Source organism: Echeneis naucrates, chromosome 16 (assembly GCF_900963305.1).
Source record: "Echeneis naucrates chromosome 16, fEcheNa1.1, whole genome shotgun sequence".
NCBI classification, from domain to species: Eukaryota; Metazoa; Chordata; class Actinopteri; order Carangiformes; family Echeneidae; genus Echeneis; species Echeneis naucrates.
The window spans coordinates 24,067,937-24,086,800 of NC_042526.1; the positions used below are offsets into that span (position 1 = coordinate 24,067,937).

At 41.4% G+C, this 18,864-nt stretch overlaps 1 protein-coding gene across 3 annotated transcripts in view; it reads right to left on the bottom strand.

Annotated features, from left to right (window-relative positions):
- Positions 1–18,864, bottom strand: part of ripor1 (RHO family interacting cell polarization regulator 1) — a 55,390-nt gene that overhangs the window by 3,676 nt on the left and 32,850 nt on the right. For all 3 annotated transcript variants that reach the window (XM_029523336.1, XM_029523335.1, XM_029523337.1), the window contains exons 5-23: positions 18,672–18,695; positions 17,867–17,920; positions 15,920–16,069; positions 15,701–15,764; positions 15,296–15,339; positions 14,479–14,604; positions 14,093–14,241; positions 12,378–12,510; positions 10,972–11,097; positions 9,480–9,652; positions 8,601–9,321; positions 8,096–8,232; positions 6,714–6,834; positions 5,189–5,324; positions 4,107–4,268; positions 3,858–4,016; positions 3,327–3,523; positions 1,809–1,892; positions 1,578–1,668 (exon numbers count right to left, since the gene is read on the bottom strand). In XM_029523336.1, coding sequence (XP_029379196.1) covers positions 1,578–1,668; positions 1,809–1,892; positions 3,327–3,523; positions 3,858–4,016; positions 4,107–4,268; positions 5,189–5,324; positions 6,714–6,834; positions 8,096–8,232; positions 8,601–9,321; positions 9,480–9,652; positions 10,972–11,097; positions 12,378–12,510; positions 14,093–14,241; positions 14,479–14,604; positions 15,296–15,339; positions 15,701–15,764; positions 15,920–16,069; positions 17,867–17,920; positions 18,672–18,695 — 2,851 coding nt within the window. The remainder of the gene's footprint in view (positions 1–1,577; positions 1,669–1,808; positions 1,893–3,326; positions 3,524–3,857; positions 4,017–4,106; positions 4,269–5,188; positions 5,325–6,713; positions 6,835–8,095; positions 8,233–8,600; positions 9,322–9,479; positions 9,653–10,971; positions 11,098–12,377; positions 12,511–14,092; positions 14,242–14,478; positions 14,605–15,295; positions 15,340–15,700; positions 15,765–15,919; positions 16,070–17,866; positions 17,921–18,671; positions 18,696–18,864) is intronic.

Consider the following 18,864-nt stretch of genomic DNA (forward strand, 5'->3'; position numbering starts at 1 on the left):
ATACTATATAGTATTATATATTCAAAAGTGAACCCAGTCAATCTGAATCTTTTAAGATCAGTTATTAGGGGGTGTAATGTAATGTTAAAGTCATGTTTCAGCATGCACAGTGTCTCACAAAAGTGAGTACACTCCTCACATTTATGCAAATATTTAATTATATATTTTCACGGGACAACACTGAAGAAACAACACTTGTAAAGTAGTCAGTGTACAGCTTGTATAACTGCACGAATTTACTGTCCCCTCAAAGTAACTCAGCACTCAGCCATTCATGTCTAAGCCGCTTTAGATTCACTTAGAGGTGTACTCACTTTTGTAGCCAGCGGTGTAGACACGAATGGCTGTGTGCTGAGTTACTTTGAGGGGACAGTAAATTTGCACATTTATACAAGCTGTACAGACTACTTTACATTGTATCAAAGTGTAATTTCTGGAAACTTCTGGAAAGATATAATTGAATATTTGCAGAAATGTAAGGGGTGTACTCACTTTTATGAGATAATTTACCTCAGTTTTGAAATCATGAAAAATGTAAAAAAGAATAAAAAAAAGATCTTTTCATGTATTGTGAGATTGAAAATATAAAAACTGTGAAATGTTAAACATACCAGAATTCCCTGAAGAAAGGCTGTTTATTTTTAAATAAAAACATACCAGGGTTTAAGTAGGAAAATACAAATAAGTAATAAAATAAAGATAAATTCAAGTCTGGCATGTAGAAAATACTGTAAGCTGTTTCAACCTCACATTCAAACTGCGACATTAAAATAAAAATTTATTTGGCTTTACTATGCAAGTTGAAATAAACTTGAAAGCTTACTCACATGCTTAATTCCTCAGCGTAGAAAACAAAATCTGTGCTTCTCTGTGCTAACAGTAGGTGCTAAAAGGGTTCCTCTTTACTAACGTTAGACTGCATAGCTAGATTAGTTAACTCAAATTTGCCTGGGCAGCTACAGTTCAGTCTGTGTGACAGTACGTGCTAAACAAGGTTGCTAGGATGCCTCAACAACAACATGCGGGGCTTTGCGATAGTGTTCTTTAATCCGGAGGAAACAAGGAGTGATGAGTCGTGCGTGGTGATATCTTCCGTATGTTCATTACACACGTATATACATGTACCGTTACACTCTTACTACTGTAACCGTGTCTCAACATTATGTCACTTATTTCCGTAGCTTTGCTGTCAGTTCTGACATGATTACTCTGATGACATAAATGCTCAAATTTGAGTGGGATGGCTCCAACTTTTTCTTGTCAGACTTTGTTTAGCAGGGGTCACAGGGGTGTTGGAGCCAATCCCAGCTCTCATTGAGCAAGGGTGGGGTACACTCTGGACCGATCACCAGTCTACTGCAGGGCCAACACACAGAGACAGAGACAAACAACCACTCACACTCAGACCTATGGCCAATTTTGAGTCACCAGTCAACCTAGACATTTATGTCTTGCAAACGCCTAAGAGAAAGGCCCCAGGCCTGAGAATCGAACCAAGGACCTTGTTGCTGTGGGTCGACAGCGCTAACCACTGTGCTGTTGTGCTGCCCTTTGACAGATGTGATAGTCATTATTACCTAGGACCAGGAGAGCTTGTTTGGCAGCATCACGGACCTCCTCCTTGTCTGTCCGACACAGATACACTAACTGGTCAATACTTTCTTTAGCCTGGAGACACATTGGATGAAAGACAATGGTCAGCAATCCAAAGAAACTGTATGACTAAGAGTAAAACTGCAGCCAGCCAACATTTCTTCTTCTGAAGTTGCTTAAAAATAGAATTTTGACAGAAGTCTATGTGTTTCCACCTTGAGACAAGCCAAGGCCTTGCATCCACACACTCTGGTGTCCATGCTGCTGTCTTCCAGAAGCTCCAGACAGATGACCAAAGCCTTAGGAAGAGAACACACACACTGTTTAAACACCGTGATACACAGAGTGATGCTGCTGATGTCGACCAATGCAGACCTGGGTCAGGAAAGAACATTTTACACCTACAGTACTGACATTAGTTCCCTTTAAGCATTTGTATTCACTTTTCTGTTCCCAGATCACGGGGGCAGTTGAATTGATCAAGTAAAAATTCCTTTACTTGAATTTAAAGACCATCACAGTCTCACATCGGCATCTATGTTCTCACACTGTAAAAACCAGTTCAGCTCCCACACATTACATACGTCTTCAGACTTATGATTAAATATGGTTTTAAGTCAGTAGTCACTGTATTTTATTAACTAATTCTAGTGTAATTATGTTCTTAACTGTATTTTATTCAACTTTATCTGTTCGTTTATTTTCAATTCTTTTGTCCTTTTATTTCAGCTAATCAGCTTGTGAAACACCAAACTGATCTCTGTAAAAAGGTGTGTTACGGCCCTGGCCGTATTGTGCCTGTTCGGTTTTGTTGTTCCTGTGTTGTCCTTCTGTTTGGATCCCATTTCTGTTCCAGAGTGAGTCCTCTTCTTCCTTGTAGCAGCTGCGCTGATCCTGCCTTCCTCCTGACAGCAAGTGGGGTCGCCGTCCGATTGGTCCCTGCTGCTGCATCCAGAGATTTAAACTGAGGAATTCCAGTCACCGGTGGGAACTCGACTTGACAGCAGTGGCGTGTGTTCTGTGGCTTTTCCAGATCTTTTCTGAACATGTGGTAGTGTTAGTGATTAGTGTTGTAGTTTTGGATCTCTTCTGGTTGTTTGTCATTGATCACTGTATACATCTGGCACTATTTTTTTGTTGTTGTTTTGTTCTGACTCCTTTTTACCTGTACACCAGGCCTCTTTTTGTTAGCAATAAACCTGGGGTTAATTCTGAACCTGGTTTTGATTTGGAGACAAAGTTTGTATTTGTTGTCATTTTATGTTGCGTCCCTGCTCCCCTAGACTGGGGCGTAATAAGGTGTTACAAATATTTTTTGACTAATTGCTTTCAATGAATTATTCTTGAGTTTGTGTGATTGAATCCTTGTAGTTAGGGCCTGATCAACGTTATCAATATCCTTTTAATACACATCATTAAAGAATGATGGTGTTAGTATAAATGAGATGAGAACAGGAAAATTTTCACACTGTAAAAGCTTTCAATGCCTGCAAATCCTGATGAGCTTGCCATGAAATATTATTTATAGTGACACTGTCAGAGATTTCTAATCAACTTGTGAGAGATTTGTGATTTGAAAGTAGACTAAGAGGTAATTATAAAGGACAAAATTAGAAGATAATTTGGTTTAAACCCCTTAAGTGTGAAACTGGAGACATATTGTTAAAACAGTGCACTAAGATAACTGAAAATATTACTGAATATATTATTTGTGGGACTTTGTGGAATCTCACCTGCTCTCTTTGCCTTGGATGAGCAGCTATGCTTCTCAGTACAGAGCTGGCAGATGCTGACACCTTTCCCCGTGGGTCTTTCAGTAATTTGGCCACAGTGTAAAGTCCTTCTTTCCTTAGGCTGCATTCTGCAGGACGCCGCAGCGTTTGAACGATAACATCCTGGTCACATGACGTCAGCCGCTGCACCAACCACACTGGTGGAAGAGAATATTGCACTGTATTACCACTGAACACACAATTTTGCATATTCATGTAGCTTTTGTGTGAATCTGTGCATTGTTTTGTTATTCCTGTGATGTCTGAAAACCTTTTAGCCTGATACTTGAGGATTCAGACTTAGTTTTAGGGTTAAGATTTGGAATACATCACAGCAAGGTAGACACAACACAATTTGTTATGCTATGTGTTGATGTCTGTGCAACCAGTGGACAGACTCAGACCAATAATTTTGCAGAGTTAAACTCAAGCACTTAAAAAAAAAAAAAAAAAAAGACTCTGGGAGTGTGTGTATGTGTCTCTCTGAGATACCCTCTTCTGCGAGCTCTGAGATGTGCTTTCCCATGTCACGGATGGCGTTGGCTTCTAAGTAACTCCACAGCTGGAACAGTGTCACAGTCACTACGGCTCTGTTGGTGCCCCGTCGTGGTAACCTTTGATTCAGCACCCGCTCAACCAAACACAAGAACACTACACAAACACACGTTAATATGACATCCACTCATACACACTGCACACACAGATTTTGCTGTACAAGAGTGAACTCAGCTAACATTGTACCTGCGTCAGCCATGCTGCTGGCCCTCTCAGGCAGTGCGTTGGAGTAGTTGGCAGACAGCATCACCAGGAAGCTCTCAACAGAGATGCTGTACACACTGCCCTGCCCCACACACTGTTGCCATAGTGACTCAGCACCTAGACATGTGCTCAACTGAGGTATCACTGTCAAGTTAGGACATAGAAACAAGAGTATAAGGAAAGAAAGTTAATATTTTCCAGAATATTTTTGATACAGACTAAAACGTTGAATGTTCTCAGCCTCATTGTGCTTCAAGATGTTCATCTAAATAAACATTTTCTTTACTGCCATTACCTAATGACTGCTGCACATCCTCACAGGACAGCAGATGTGATTATTTGTTCTTGTGGAAGAACACATTATCAGAGCCACGCATGCATTGTGCAGTTCTACATGTAGCCCATGTAAATAATGTTAGTTTGAACTTGATACTGGTATCAGAAATGGAGGAGGATTCAGAAGCCATTTGACCACATCAACTGTATATACTGTATTTACTGACGAATAAAAACCATATCCATATTCTTATCCTCAACACTTATTACACACTGTTCAACTCAGAATTCACATTTAACATGGCTGTTGAACACATCACACTAATATAACTGCACTCTTTGTCCTTGGCCTTGATCGTCAATGCCAATCTTCAATGTTCAATGATTGGCTGTTGAAGAGATGATTATAGATTCCTGTATAAGATGACATCAAGCCAGCGAATGGGGCTAAGATGCCAATGAATGCCAGAATCTGAGGACAATCAACAGGTGACATGAGGCAGTAGTTGTCAGATCAGATCCAATCATCCGCATTAAATACCATAATTTAGGTGTTTGATCGTGATGAGGTTTAACATTGTTTTGGACCCTGTATTTAACCTTTTTATTTAATGATCTATGTTTGCTCTGTCATTCTAAAATGCAACTAGGAGTCTATCTCAAGCTATTCTTTCACAAGACTTCAGTAACCGTGATAGCAGTTGTCTTACTGTCCTTCCAACACAGTTGGGAGGCTTACAAGAACAATAGCCCCAGAGGCAAAATGAATGAATTACAGATGGACTTACCTTCGGCCGGCTGTCTGAGGCGTCTTGGGTTGTCCTTGGTGAGGTGTCGGATGATCTGGAGCACCCGGGCCTCTCTCAGAAGTCTGTCCAAGGCGTACAGCTCTCCACACCGCAAAGGGCCAAAGATACCCAGGCGCTATACACATTGTCATTTGTAAAATTACACACAAGATGTACAATGCCTATTAAAAAAATAAGTATTCATCCTCCTTGGATGTTTCAACCGATTATTGATTTTATAGATAATGTCAGTCAGTATAAAAGAAAAACCTCTTTAATATGAAAAGAAAAATTATTTTTTAAATAAGATAAATTAATTGAAAATATATAAAGGTAAAGTAAAGGATTATCGCCTTCAGGTCAGTATTTACTAGATCCACCTTTGGTTGCAATCACAGCATTGAGTGCATATGTCTCAATCAGACTGGCACATCTGGACACGGCATTTCTTTCCCCATTCTTCCTTGCAAAAGAGCTCAAACTCTGCAAGTTGCTTGGGAATCAGGCATTAAAAGTTTTTGCTGCTGAGAACCATCCCCATGACATTAACACCACCATGCTTCCCGGTGGGGACATAGTGTCTCATGGCCAAAAAGCTAAATTTTTGTCACATCAGACCGAAGAACCTTCTTCCAATTGACCTTTGAATCTTCCACATGCCTTTGGGTGAGATTTCATGCGAATCCACCCCCTCCTCCTGCCAACATTGGCTTTCTCTTTGCCACTCAGCCATAGGGCTTCGACTGGCAAAGAACCCGGGAGCAGTTGTTGCATATACAGTCTCTCCCATCTGGGCCACTGAAGGTCTTAATGCCTTCAGAGAGTTTGTACATGTCTTGGTAGCCTCCCTCCCCAGTCTTTTCTTGCCCATTCACTCAGTTTGTGAGGACAGCGAGCTCTAAGCAGATTTAGACAAGTGCCATACTCCCTCCACTTCTTAAAGATGGATTTAAATGAACTCTGTGGGATGCCCAGTAATTGGAAATTCTCTTGTTTGCATTTTTAACTGAGTTGCTTGGAGTGTTCTTTTGTCTTCACAATGAAATTCTAGCAACAATACTGATCAACTCGAGACCACCAGACACAGATGTTTTTATATTACAGTCACTTGACACGCATCAGCTGCACTCAGGGGATTTCATTTCATTAGTTCGGTCTAATTTATAAAAGCACCAAAAGGGGAAAACATACAAAGCAGAAGGGGGAAAGGGGGGCATTGCATGGCAGGTTCCTGCAGGTTCCGGTTGTATTTCAAAAGACTTTTCCAGTGACCAAGGAGTTAAACCCTAACCCAACCGTCACAAACACGATACCAGAATTACTTTGTCTGCTTATTAAGATTTTTGAATTCTCTACATTATAAATAAACAGTTTCAAATATCAATACATCACTTGTGAAGAAATCTTTACTTTCTCTCAGAAAAAAATGATACTAACCATTACTATCAATAGAAATTCATGTCAGATATTGCGAGTTATTACAGACTTAAACCCTGAATTTAGTGCAGTGTAGTGGGCCTCTTACCAACAACTGTGTGCTGCAGTTCTTCAGGTGGAGCACTAGGGAGAGGTCTAGATTAGTGCAGCCAGTGGTGAGCGGGGAGGTGGGAGAGGAGGCCCTGCACCAGCCTCTGTCCTGCAGAGACCTGGATATACAAGATAAGATAATATGAATAAAAGCTAACTAGGAATTGAATTGGGCATCTGATACTTCTGAAATGAATAATTAATACTGCTACAAAGATTGTAATTGTTGGAAATAGGTAGGTCATTGATGACATTCCCACGAGTCTCTGCTGAGTACAGACTAGCAAATGTTTGCAGTTACTGTACCACCTTGCCACATTGTTCATGAGAGTGTAGTCATGGTCAAAAATACTGGCACTGCTACACTTCAGATAATGCACCACTGTTTACAGATAACAAAATGAGACCTCCAAACAAAAGAACACGGTGCCCACGGTCAAACAAGGTGGACGTTTGGAGATTTGCTGCTTTTGGCTCTGGATGCTTTCACTGTGTGGACGGCATCATAAATTTTCGGTCTTCCTTAGAGGTCATGAACGTTCCAGCAGGACACTGACCCAAAACATACTTCAAAAAGCACTTAGAAATTGTTAAAGACAAAGCACTGGAGAGTCCTAAAATTGCCAGCAATAAGTCCAGACCTCAATCCCACTGAACACCTGTGGACGGGAAAAGAAGGCACCACTCAAATCTGAGAGCCCTGGTGCAGTTTGCAAAGCAAGTCCAAAGTTCAAGTAGAGAGGCATGAGAAACTAATCCATGGTTTGGAAGCAATTCATTCAAGTTATCTATTCTAAAGATTTTTCTACTAAATGTTAAGTTGAGGCTGCCAGTAATTTTCTGAGTTTTATGTGGAATGACATACATTTTTTCTGTTCAAGCCAAGCAAAAGAAATAAACATTGTGAGCCTCAAAGTATTTATAATTGCTATAATTTTCTAGGAGAAGTGGTGCATTATATGGCAGAGGTATAAGTGTAAGTGCTGAAGTTGCTATTTTTCCAACTGCTAACACAGTTTTCACCTTTCTTTACCTTTCATGTTGTGTCTGTGTGTGTGCTTTCATGGTAAAAGATGCACCATTAAAATTACATTCATTCCACCATTGTACAGTAGCCAACTGATGGCAGTCAGATTATGAGTGAAGTCATATTTCAGTGTGGTTGTCTTGATCGGAGGAAGTTACGATAACAGTTATTTTCTATCCCCTGCAAATTCCTCACAGCGGTATCATAAGCAGAACTTTAATGATGGTACAGCACAACTCCACTAGGTGGAAGCAACACCCTGCAATTTACTGAGATTCTTCAACATGTGTTTTCATGACAACCTGACTTCAACATCATTTTGCCAAAATTAGTTTGTGTGTGTCAGCACTGACCTGCCATTTCTGCCCCTCTTGCCCCCCGTTTCCTCCTCATCCTCCTCCCAGTCAGACGCATTGAGGAAATCAAAGCTGCCCAAAGCTGTTTCCACAGTGAGGCTCACCACACTGGGTGAACGGCTGTGCCTGCCCCCCTGTGCCACATGCAAACACACACAGAAGCACACAGAGACATCCAGTCAGGTTACATAAATCTGTTCCCACATTGACATCAAACACTGACAACACAAGCAATGTGTTTCACTGAAGAACCCGAGTATTTCTTGATATCAACATGTGTACGTGAAAAAAATGAATGTTACCAGATAGCCCTAAAATTTTTGATGCTAATGCTGATAAATCATTGTCCCATTAACACATTGCATAACTGGGAAATGGACAGAAGTGTATTCTTATATGTTTTCTCCGTGCCCAAATGATTTTAATGACAAAATGTTTCTCCACTCAAAAATTAGCTTTTACCTAGAGTTGGGCTAGTCTCCCACTTCTGCTCCATCCTCACCTTCAGCGTAACCTGCAGCAGCCTCAGTTCTTGTTCCAGTAGTTGTAGCTCAGGGAACTGTCCTCTGTAATCATCCAGAGAGGAAACCAAAGCTCCCAGGGCATCCTCCAGCTCGAAGTCCACTGAACAATCATTACCTCTAGAGCAGTAATCCCCACCTGCACCTGGGAGCTCCTCTTCCACCGACACTCGCCTGGCTACATATGACACATCTCCGCTCTCTGGGATAATGTTGAACTCTACGTGTGGGAGTGTGTTCATTTGTGATGCAGTGTTAGAATCTATTCCTGCAGTCCTGGGAGACAAAGTTTTGAGGTCACAGCTGGCTGTAGCCTGTTGCATCTTGATTGGTTGCTGATTTGTGGCAGCACCAGCTGCTGCATTTTCTTGGGCGATACTGAGTCTCCTTGCAGACATATCTATGTCTGTGGCAACAGAGGTGAGTGGCTCAGAAGTTCTGCTGGGCATCTCCATTTCAATGTCATTAATGGAGATCCCAGAGGCCAGAGACATCACCTCTCCCAATTCACCCCCTGACCTGTCTGTCAACACAATACCATCAGCACTGTTTTCACTGATGTGGCTCAGAGAGCGTGAATAGCATGAGGTATGACTGCCGGTGGCCACCCTGTCCACTGTTGCTGTGAAAGCCTGCTGCCTCGCATCCTCTTCTTCACTGTCAGGTTTGGTGACCACTGTGACCGTCCCCTTCTCCGCTTCTCTGTAAATGAGTTCATGTATCTGTTAATCTCATTACTGACGAGCTTCTGAGATCATGACATTGTCTATGTGCGGATGCAGTGTGTAACAAATCAAAAAAAGAAAAAAACTCAACACACTGTTTTTGTATCAAAGTTTTTTAGCAGACTTTGACAGTACCTGTTGCTCTCTGTGTGGTTTTTGGTTGTGCTGGGAACCTCACTGATGGCGCTGACTCTGTCTGTGGAATTTGGAGTTGAAGAGGCAGTGTCTCTGGAGCAAAATGAGATGTTAAGCTGTGGGGAGGAACTTCCTGTTACAGATGGCTGAATCTCTGGGGTCACCACAACTGCCTGGAAACATGGATACACTGAGTCACTGGGAGGGTCACAGATAACAATTTGTGACCCAATCAAATTAATTGAGTCAGTCACGATATCCCTAATTTATCACAGGAGCCTCTGAATCTCCCTCAATATCTGACTTCAAACTGTTCTTGAAGTAGAGAACAATGTTGCAAAAGGAAAGTAGAGCAAACAGCCTGGCCTCACTCTCAGATCTGATGCTGACAATTCACACTGAACTGGGAAAGGGCAGTCTTTGACATAGTGGACCATGATACTTTTTGATGGTCAAAATCTCAAATAGCAGTATATTTGAGAATTGGTTTTAAAAATCCACTCAGGCATGGGCTGGGTCCTCTCTACACTGCACAGCTGCTGCCTACTTAGTGTTAAACTGCAAACTTAGTTAAAATGATTAAAAACCCAATTGCATATTTAAGCCTTGTCTCACATCTAGTTAGTTTTTTCAATTTTATATTTGACTCTTTACACAAATACACAAACTGTAAATCAGCAGAAAAGCAGCTAAGGAATTAATTTGGCCGTATCTGTATCAGTGATATACAAATTTAGGAAACACCTTGATCTTCAATGTGCCAATTCTCATTTACAGGAACCAGACCCGGATCCTCAGTGGTTCGTGTCAACTCAAAGGGAAGTTTTCAGAGTTTTGATATAAAAGGACCAACTATTGTTTCAGGAGAGGTTATCAGCTCAGGAGGGAAACAGGAGGAATCTTTAGGTGGAGGTGAAGCGGCTATGACAGATAAATCAAAAGGCAATCACTTTTGACATCAACATGTTTGGTGCTCAAAAACAGCCAGGATGCACCATCACAACATTAGACAGGCCAGCTGCTTTGGAAACAACTGAGCCTTGCTTTTAAAACCTTTGAGAAAGATTCAAATTTTAAGGGTGAACCAATGGACACTGAGCTGAATGGCATTCAAAAGCCTACCAGAGGGCAGAAATCAGAGATGAATGCAGAGAGCAACTTTTCATTGATATCAAAAAAGACAATATATGATAACCCTGATCCCCAAAGGATTTATGCCGAATTTCTACCTTTTATCTGAAAGTTTGTTTCAACTACTCAGGTAAACTGATTACACGGGAATAGGACTGAAAGTGGATCTGACCAAGTTGGTATCACAAAAACCCCCAAAGGACTTTGGACTTGTCTGCAGCCTGTCAATCTAGTTTACAAACCAGTCCTTCACCCAGATAAGGACATAATTTTAAACAGAGAATTCTTAGGGTCTATCTTAATATCATAGTAAGAGAGAACTGAAGATGATGAAATGCGTGTGTGTTGTGTTGTGTGTTACCTTTTCTTGTGTGGATTTGCGTAGCCCTCCTAGAGATAGCTGAGGACTAGAGGAGTCATCAGAAGATTCAGAGGAATTGGACCAAGCTGTTACATTCTCCGACTCCTCATGACGGCGAAGCATGTTCTGAAAGGGAAGAGCACCAACAGACGTGGAATCGTTCAGGAGTGCCCATCAGGAGAAACAGGAGGCTGAAGGGGTTTGGGATTTTATTTTACAGTACAGGCCATACGTTTGCACACATCTTCTCATTCAAATGAATAGGAAGGTGTGCCCAAACTTTTGGCCTGTACTGTATATTTGACAAAAAAATTTTTTTCCCATCTGCTCATCCATGTCAGTGCAGCATCTCAACCTGTAGTGCAAGTTTTAGATTTGGCTCCTGTATACACACAATTGCGATTGCAAATCAGATATCTTCAGTGTGCACTGTCACTGCACCTGAACGTTCTCCAAGAAATAGCTGTGGTACAAAACTTTCCCAGGAATTCAGAAATTCTAACTGAAATACTCCTGTCAGCAGGTATTTCTTAAAGTCCTCTATAGCCTCATAGGTTTGGCACTGACATAACTCACATCCAGTGGTAAACACAGAAATGGATTGGTAAATGTTTCACCAAGGTTTATCATCATAGCCTCACAGCAGAGAGCTGGTTAAAGGTCTGAGGCCATCGGGACGTTCAAACGACACTGAAGGTCAATGCAGAGTACTGTATATGTAGATCTGCACTACTCTAGCATATTTCTAGTTCCTGTCAACATTCAGAGAACTTGCTGTACAGTCGTGAAATGCTGAAAACAGACACATCATGGCTCCACAAGGCAATGAGCATACAAATGCAAACTACTTAGTGTCTAATGTTCTTCATCATCATTACTGCCAGTGGTTGATGTACCAGTGGGCTCTGCAGGGCTACAGTCTTGGGGAGTTCTGCTCCAACATGACTTACTGCAGCAGGGTGCCTTGTCGGTGAATTGTCACTACAGGAACAGCTCTGGCTAATTGTGTCTCTGAAGATGTCCAGCAGTGGCCAGTGCTGCTGCCTGGTCAAACTCCTTGGCAGAGACTGCACATCAGAGGAGCAGCAAAGGAGCAAAGGGCAATGGAGCAGTTAGGGTCTGTTGGCTTAACTCACCCTGCAGTGGTTCTAAACCATGAGATCTCAACTTTATCATGATGAGCACATGATGACACAGTGACTAGTTTCACAAACACAATCAATTTGACAAATTCTTCAGAAACGAAATGCTTTGCAAGTCCAAAGGGTTGTTTGGTCATTCCTTAGTTCAACTCTCATCTTGTATATGTCATTGTGTGAGAGTTACAGGCTGCAATTCAGGCAATCTTTAGTCTGGCATGACCCTTGAAGGTAAAAGAGAAAGAACATAAATATGAAAGAACCCACATAGAAGGCTTGTTCACGTAAAGATGGTGTGTCAGGTGGACTCTGGTTGAAGATTGTTGAAAATCTCTTGCTGACGGTTGGGGCTTTGTTGACAGTGCTGGCCGCTGACCCCTGGTCATCGTTATCAAATGGACTAATGGAAGGAGGGGCAGGGGTGGGAGGGGAGAGATACAAGAAAGACTCCATGTAATATTTAAGTGTTAAGAAATATCACTTGTAAGGGCATATTGCAGGTTAAAGACCACTTTGAATCAATGTTTAGAAAAATAATACAGGAACAATTTTTTCTTCAAAGTATATTGGTAAATACATGAATTAGGCTTCTAGAGTCGTTTTTGTGAGAACATTTTTACTTCCGCGTACGAAAAAGCTACAGCAGAAGTGACGTAGGCAGAGGGAGAGCAGTGAACCTGGGCAGTAGGAAAACAATGGATCCCAAGCTCAGTTTGGACACAGAAGAAACGTTAAATGTGTACCATTACACAGATGACGGACTGCAGCCTGAGCACGGAGAGAGCAGGGGGAGAGTAAATGGTCAGAGTAGAGCAGGGCAGGTGGTGTTAGTTTATGTAATATTGTGTTCACTACATCATATTGGACAGATTACCATCATATGTCAGGCAATAGACAAATTATTAATGGCCATCTATCATAGGCAGGAGTATTGATACTAATAAATAATCAAAATTAATGATCTTGATGAAGTGTCTCATACTCGTAATATCCGTCAACACTACGAGGTGTAGCGCTGTACTCCTGCTGCAGAAGAGAAACACTTTGGTGATCCATGTTTGTTTGTTCGGTGCTCGTGTGGGAAATGTGAGGCCATGACCACAGCCGAGGAGAGCCTGGGCCTGAGTGGTGAATGTCCCCCCAGGCTCCAAGTGCAGTGCTTCACACAGCACCCGGGATTTGATGCTGTCTGAATCCCTCCGTGCTTCAGATGGCCTCCATGAAGCATGGACCTCTGCAGGCCATGTTATGTTTCAGGCAGAAATAATTCATTCTTCTATTTAGTTATTTCACCCTCTTTATTACTTACATGTCCTATTTTGCATATTTGAACTAGGATAATAAAGTACACATAATGCTGAATGTTCAGCAGATTTGTAAAACTCCAAATTTCTCCGGCACAACCAGAGCCTGCTTCGGACAGCTGAGCTGAGGAGGCTGTGTGCACTGACGGCACCACACCTGGTGTCAGTGTCAGTCGGCATCCCATGTTGAACTCCATCAGATCACTTGACTGTTAATCCTCCGGTGATGCAGCCGTGAAGTCTCTTCAGCTGCACAAAGCGCACCCAGGCCCGGAGGATAGCAGCGTTTTTCTTTCCTGTTAGGAAACCTGTGGACTCGATGTCCTGACAGGCTGGAGTTTGTGCAACCTCCACAAACGCAATATTTTACCATGATAATGAGAAATGAATGCAACACAACACTGCTGAAAACGCACGGAGTGATGGCAGAGCCTAGCATACGACTCCCTCTGCCTACGCACCATATGACGCAGTGTTGGAAAAAAAAAAGAGCATCTTTCGCGGCTTAGCTCAAAACTGTCACTTTTTGGACTGAATTTGCACTCATGTCTTGAAAAAATGTTCTTTTTAGACAAGATTATATGTACATCTAAAAAAAAAAACCTGCAATATGCACTTTAAATAATGAAATGAACTGAGTACAGTGTTTATAAAGTCGACATCACTGGCATAACTCACTTCCAGGTGACTTCCAGGCTCAGTTTAATAGTCCCCAGGTCATTAATATCCACAGCAACCATCTGGGGCAGTGCAGTAAACAGGTCCTTGGTCTCACAGGAAACACTTCCCACAACCACGTGATTGGCTAAGCTCTTGAGTTCTGTCACCTAGATGACCAAGTGAATACAGTTAATTGAGTCAAATGACTTAAGATTGGAAAGATAACAGCAACTACGTTGGACAGGAACCTAAGATACGGGCACAAAGGGTCAACATGGACAAGCATGAATGGGATATTTCATTTCATTGGAAGCAGTATACAACATCTAAAGAGCTAACATTGTCCTAACGAATTTCAGCCCAAATTAAAAACGACAAATAGACAGACTTGGGGAGGAACTGACCTTCACAGAGAGGAACTCATTAATGAGTGGGAGAAACACCGTCTCTTCACTGTCCCACACCTGCTTGGCATTGATCTCAATTCTGCCTCGGAGTTTCCACCGCTGTCGACCGTACTTCATGAAGATCTGAACATTGACACACACAAAAATCAAATCTAATCTTTTAATTGAGGATTGAATGTGTACAGGTGACAGATGTACTCTTTAACACTTATGATGATTACAAACACACACTCAATACAAAAGGCCCAATGCACCCAACAAATGGCAACAATGACTCTGCCCTAATGTCTTCATTCAGATGTTTTTGATCAGGATCTTGGTCCGCACACAAGTCTTCCTCTTCTTGTTTGTTTTAGTCTCTCTCTAGGGACATTCTGTGACTCAGATAATTTTTGTTTGGCAGCATGTGGACATTTTGTGATGTCCTGTCAGATCATTCTATTATATTGTCACCTCAATGGTCCATGCTGTAAATGCATTATATTATTCTATTCTGTATGCATTTATTGTCATTTACTCTGTTGCCACTCCGTGCAGTTGAATGAATTTTTTATCCAGAAAAGTTTTCAGCAACTTTACTGGGTTCAAGGAATGCCTCACTCAATATTGAGAGAGGTATTCTGGGATCTCAGTTAGTCCTGGTGCTTTACAAACCAGATCATACAGGGTTCTGCTCCAGATCACTTTGAGAACATCAGACATCAGTTCATTGGGCAGCAAAAAAAAAAAAAAAAAAGAAGAAGAATTCCTAAGTAAATGAATAACGAGAGTGCAGGCTGAGACAGAGAGAGTTCGAGAGAACGGATGGACTAACCTCGTACTGGTCACCAGCACACAATCTAGCAAATCCAGCCAGACCTGAGACACAAACAAATGTAATGTATCAATATTCTGAGGTCCTGGCACTGAAACAGGTCAACAGGGCCACTTGGTCCACACCAGAGGACATAAAGGATATTCAGACTATGATCAAAACATTACCTTATTGGTCTATTATGAAATTTGTACCAAACTAAAGGATTTATTGGTCCTGTATTAGCCATGTTTTCTCAGTGACACTACATTACAAATGTGAGGAAGACAGGTATACTGGCAGAGTTACACCAAGTCACAGTGAGCTTTGGAACGAGTGTGAGGAGTGAACAGAAGAACAAGGACAAAAAGAAGGTGGAAAGCGTGAAGACACATGGGATGGGTTAGTTTAAGGTTTCCGTCTTACCTTTCATCTTAATGCGGAACTCCCCCAGCTGGTTCTCCAACTCACTCTCCAATACACACATGTTCTAAAGACAAAATTAAATGAGGCTTTCATATTCTCAGTTTACGTGTACAATGGTACTATTCTGCCACAAGCCTAACTTTAAATATACGTTTTTTCTTCATACCATCTTAGCCCATTTTCACTCCCACATCCCATCATCTGTCCTCTCAGTTTTACCTCTGTGTACTCTTTGTATCCTTTATTGGCTTCTGTTAAACTCTCTCTGGCCTCCTTGCTGCCTGGAGAGGCTGTATAAGCCTTCACCATCTTGTTGGCTCCATCCCTGAGTCTCCTCTGCAAGCAGTAGGCTTCATACAGCTCTTCAATCTGAGGAAGAAAAATTGGGCAGAAAAGTTACACATTTCATCTTCCTCTTTGGGGAACAAAAAACCAGCTCCACAGATATTTGTGAGTTGAAAATAAAAAAGTCCAATTGATTCTTGTCTGCAGACGACAGGACTGGTTCTCTACTAGGCACCACTTTTGCGTTTCAGAGCATTTGAATTAATGCATCTGACATGAAAATATGAGCATAGAGTTAAGTTCTGACAAAAATGTAAAATGCATTAATATTACTTCATATTGTAGAGCTCCCTTTTGCCTTTGAGTTCCATTTAAAATGACCATACTAGGGTTGAGCCGGATACTCGGCTGAAACGAGTATCTGGTACGAATACCATATGAGTAATATCCTGCTGGGCTGATGGAAAATCCTCCTCAGGGCGTCCTGTGACAGGACAGAGTGCGACGCGTCATACAAAGCCACGCCCACTGAAGGGGAAGACAAGTGGCGGCACAATACAAAAAACACTGTCCAGTAATTATGTAAAAAATGAATTTCAACATGTCAGATGATTATTTTAACACGCCAGCTGTCAGGCTGTGATTGGTGCTTCTATTGAGTCACCACTGTCAGCAGGCAGGTGTGCTGATGTGTCTGAACTTTTTGTTGCAGGAAAATGAAGGACATTGCACATATTGAGTGTGCAGGAACACTTGCAGTTAAATGCACACTTCTCCTAATCTGAGGCAATTAAGTTCTTGAATTTTGTAGCTATTTACATAAAATGTGCAAATATGCACATAAAACTTAAGCATATAAACTTGATAGTATCGTACAACAACCTGCTTACTCTCTGCTGTCAGCCTCTTCATGACTAGAATATGTAGTAGAACTGCACGTATGGTCACACAGGGACAGTGATCTAAGACAATCTAAGACAGTGTGTACATTAAACAGGAGATTCTGTCTCCACCAAGTCGACCTTGAGGCTCATGTGTATGGAGCATTTAGCAGTAACAGTGACATTAGCAGCTGATAATCCCAGAACACGAGAAACAGAGGGGCAGAAATGAACTGGTTTAATCCAATTCACACAGGTTTAATTGAATTAAACCTACAGCTCAGAATTCCAGAGCGTCTCTTTGTTACTCTCTGTGACTGACATGGTTCTTAAAACCATGAATATGTCTTCTTAGGCTTTTCAACCCATCAGATAAAACACTTCAGACTTTAAATATGAGCCTATAGTGACTCTTAGCTCATCCACGAGGAGGGAGAGACAAAGGGAGACTAAGACAATCGATTCAATGTGGGTCAGGCTCTTCTCTGACCTTTAGATTGAAATCGGACCATGATACCAAATTATACAGACACAAAAACAAAGCAACGAACACCACGTATGACTGATGATCCAGCTGTTTACAAAAGTGGCACAATTTTCATTGTTGAACTAATTGACTCTCATCTCCATCTATGGTAAATAAATATAAATGTTTACCTTCAGGTATGTTTTACTTGATTCTGTCAAACTCCGGTAGTAGTTAACATGAGAGGTTTTGTATTAGTGCAGTCCATTCCGCTTTGACTTCTACATGTATCAGGTTGATTGAAAATGAATGATAAAACCACAAGTATCCTTAACTGGTTGGTTTGACATGACATACTGAATTAAAGTCGAGCCCCCCTAACACACACATCTACAAAAGATATCTTCAGGTGTCTTCATAAATCAATCCTGTCATGAGTAATATCAGAAGGCACTGATTGAATACATACAGCACCCAGCATGTGTCTATGACATCTTGAGAAGCTTACTCCAACAGTGCTCACGGTGGTCTTACCTTGCTGAGGTGAAACTCCAGTCTTCTTATATATCGCTCAGTCACCTTCACCTGCTGTAAGAGTAAAGCAGAGTACATTTAATCCTACTTTTCAACACAGACTCTACTGAACTACATTTGTAGCAGGTCCACCTTAGACCAGTGCAAGACACAGAGGTGGGTCTATTTCTCATTACTTTCTAAATTATGTTTTCTGGGTCAGTACGTTTGCATACACAGTTAAGTCAAGCTGTGGTTATAGCGCGATAAGGCCATGTAATAAGACTTCTGTCCTTGTCCCAGTATACATTCACGGGAGTGAAATTTATTTGTTCAAATCATGTCACCTCCATTCCGCTAGGTGGAGATATGCACTCTTCCGGTTTGTGGGTAATGATTGACCTATGACATCACAGACCACAACAGAGGTGGCTCTGACTCTGACTCATGACTCTGCCATGTTCGACGTGTAGCAGTCAGCCGGCTTCTTTTGTCTGACCTCCTACATTAACATTTATGTTTTAAATGCCGTTCGACTTCCGGGTCATAGCTTGGTGCCAAACATAAGCATGTGCACAGATCACGTCCTCCAGCTCCAGTCTGACTGTCTGTATACATCACATACATCATGATCACACTACGCTTACCTGACACACACAAATAACAATTTTTGGCATTAGTCCAACAAAACTGTACTTTACTTTGTACATGTAAACGTAATAGCTCAACCGAAATGGAATTTATAATTTAATATTAAAATGACTATCAGTAATTATACTTTATCAAGTAAACATGGAGAAACTGTTGAGTTGAGTATACAACTCACCTTGTCTAGTTCATACAGGAAACCCTGAAGAGAAAGAAAGCAACAAGGCATCAGAATGATTACAGTTCAATGGCATAACAGAACAAATGACAAAAATCTTTGTCATTTCTTTTGACATTTTTTGGGGCTTTTTGTGCCCTTATTTTAATCAGTAAACAAAACAAAACAGAGCACATTTCAACCAGCAAACCTA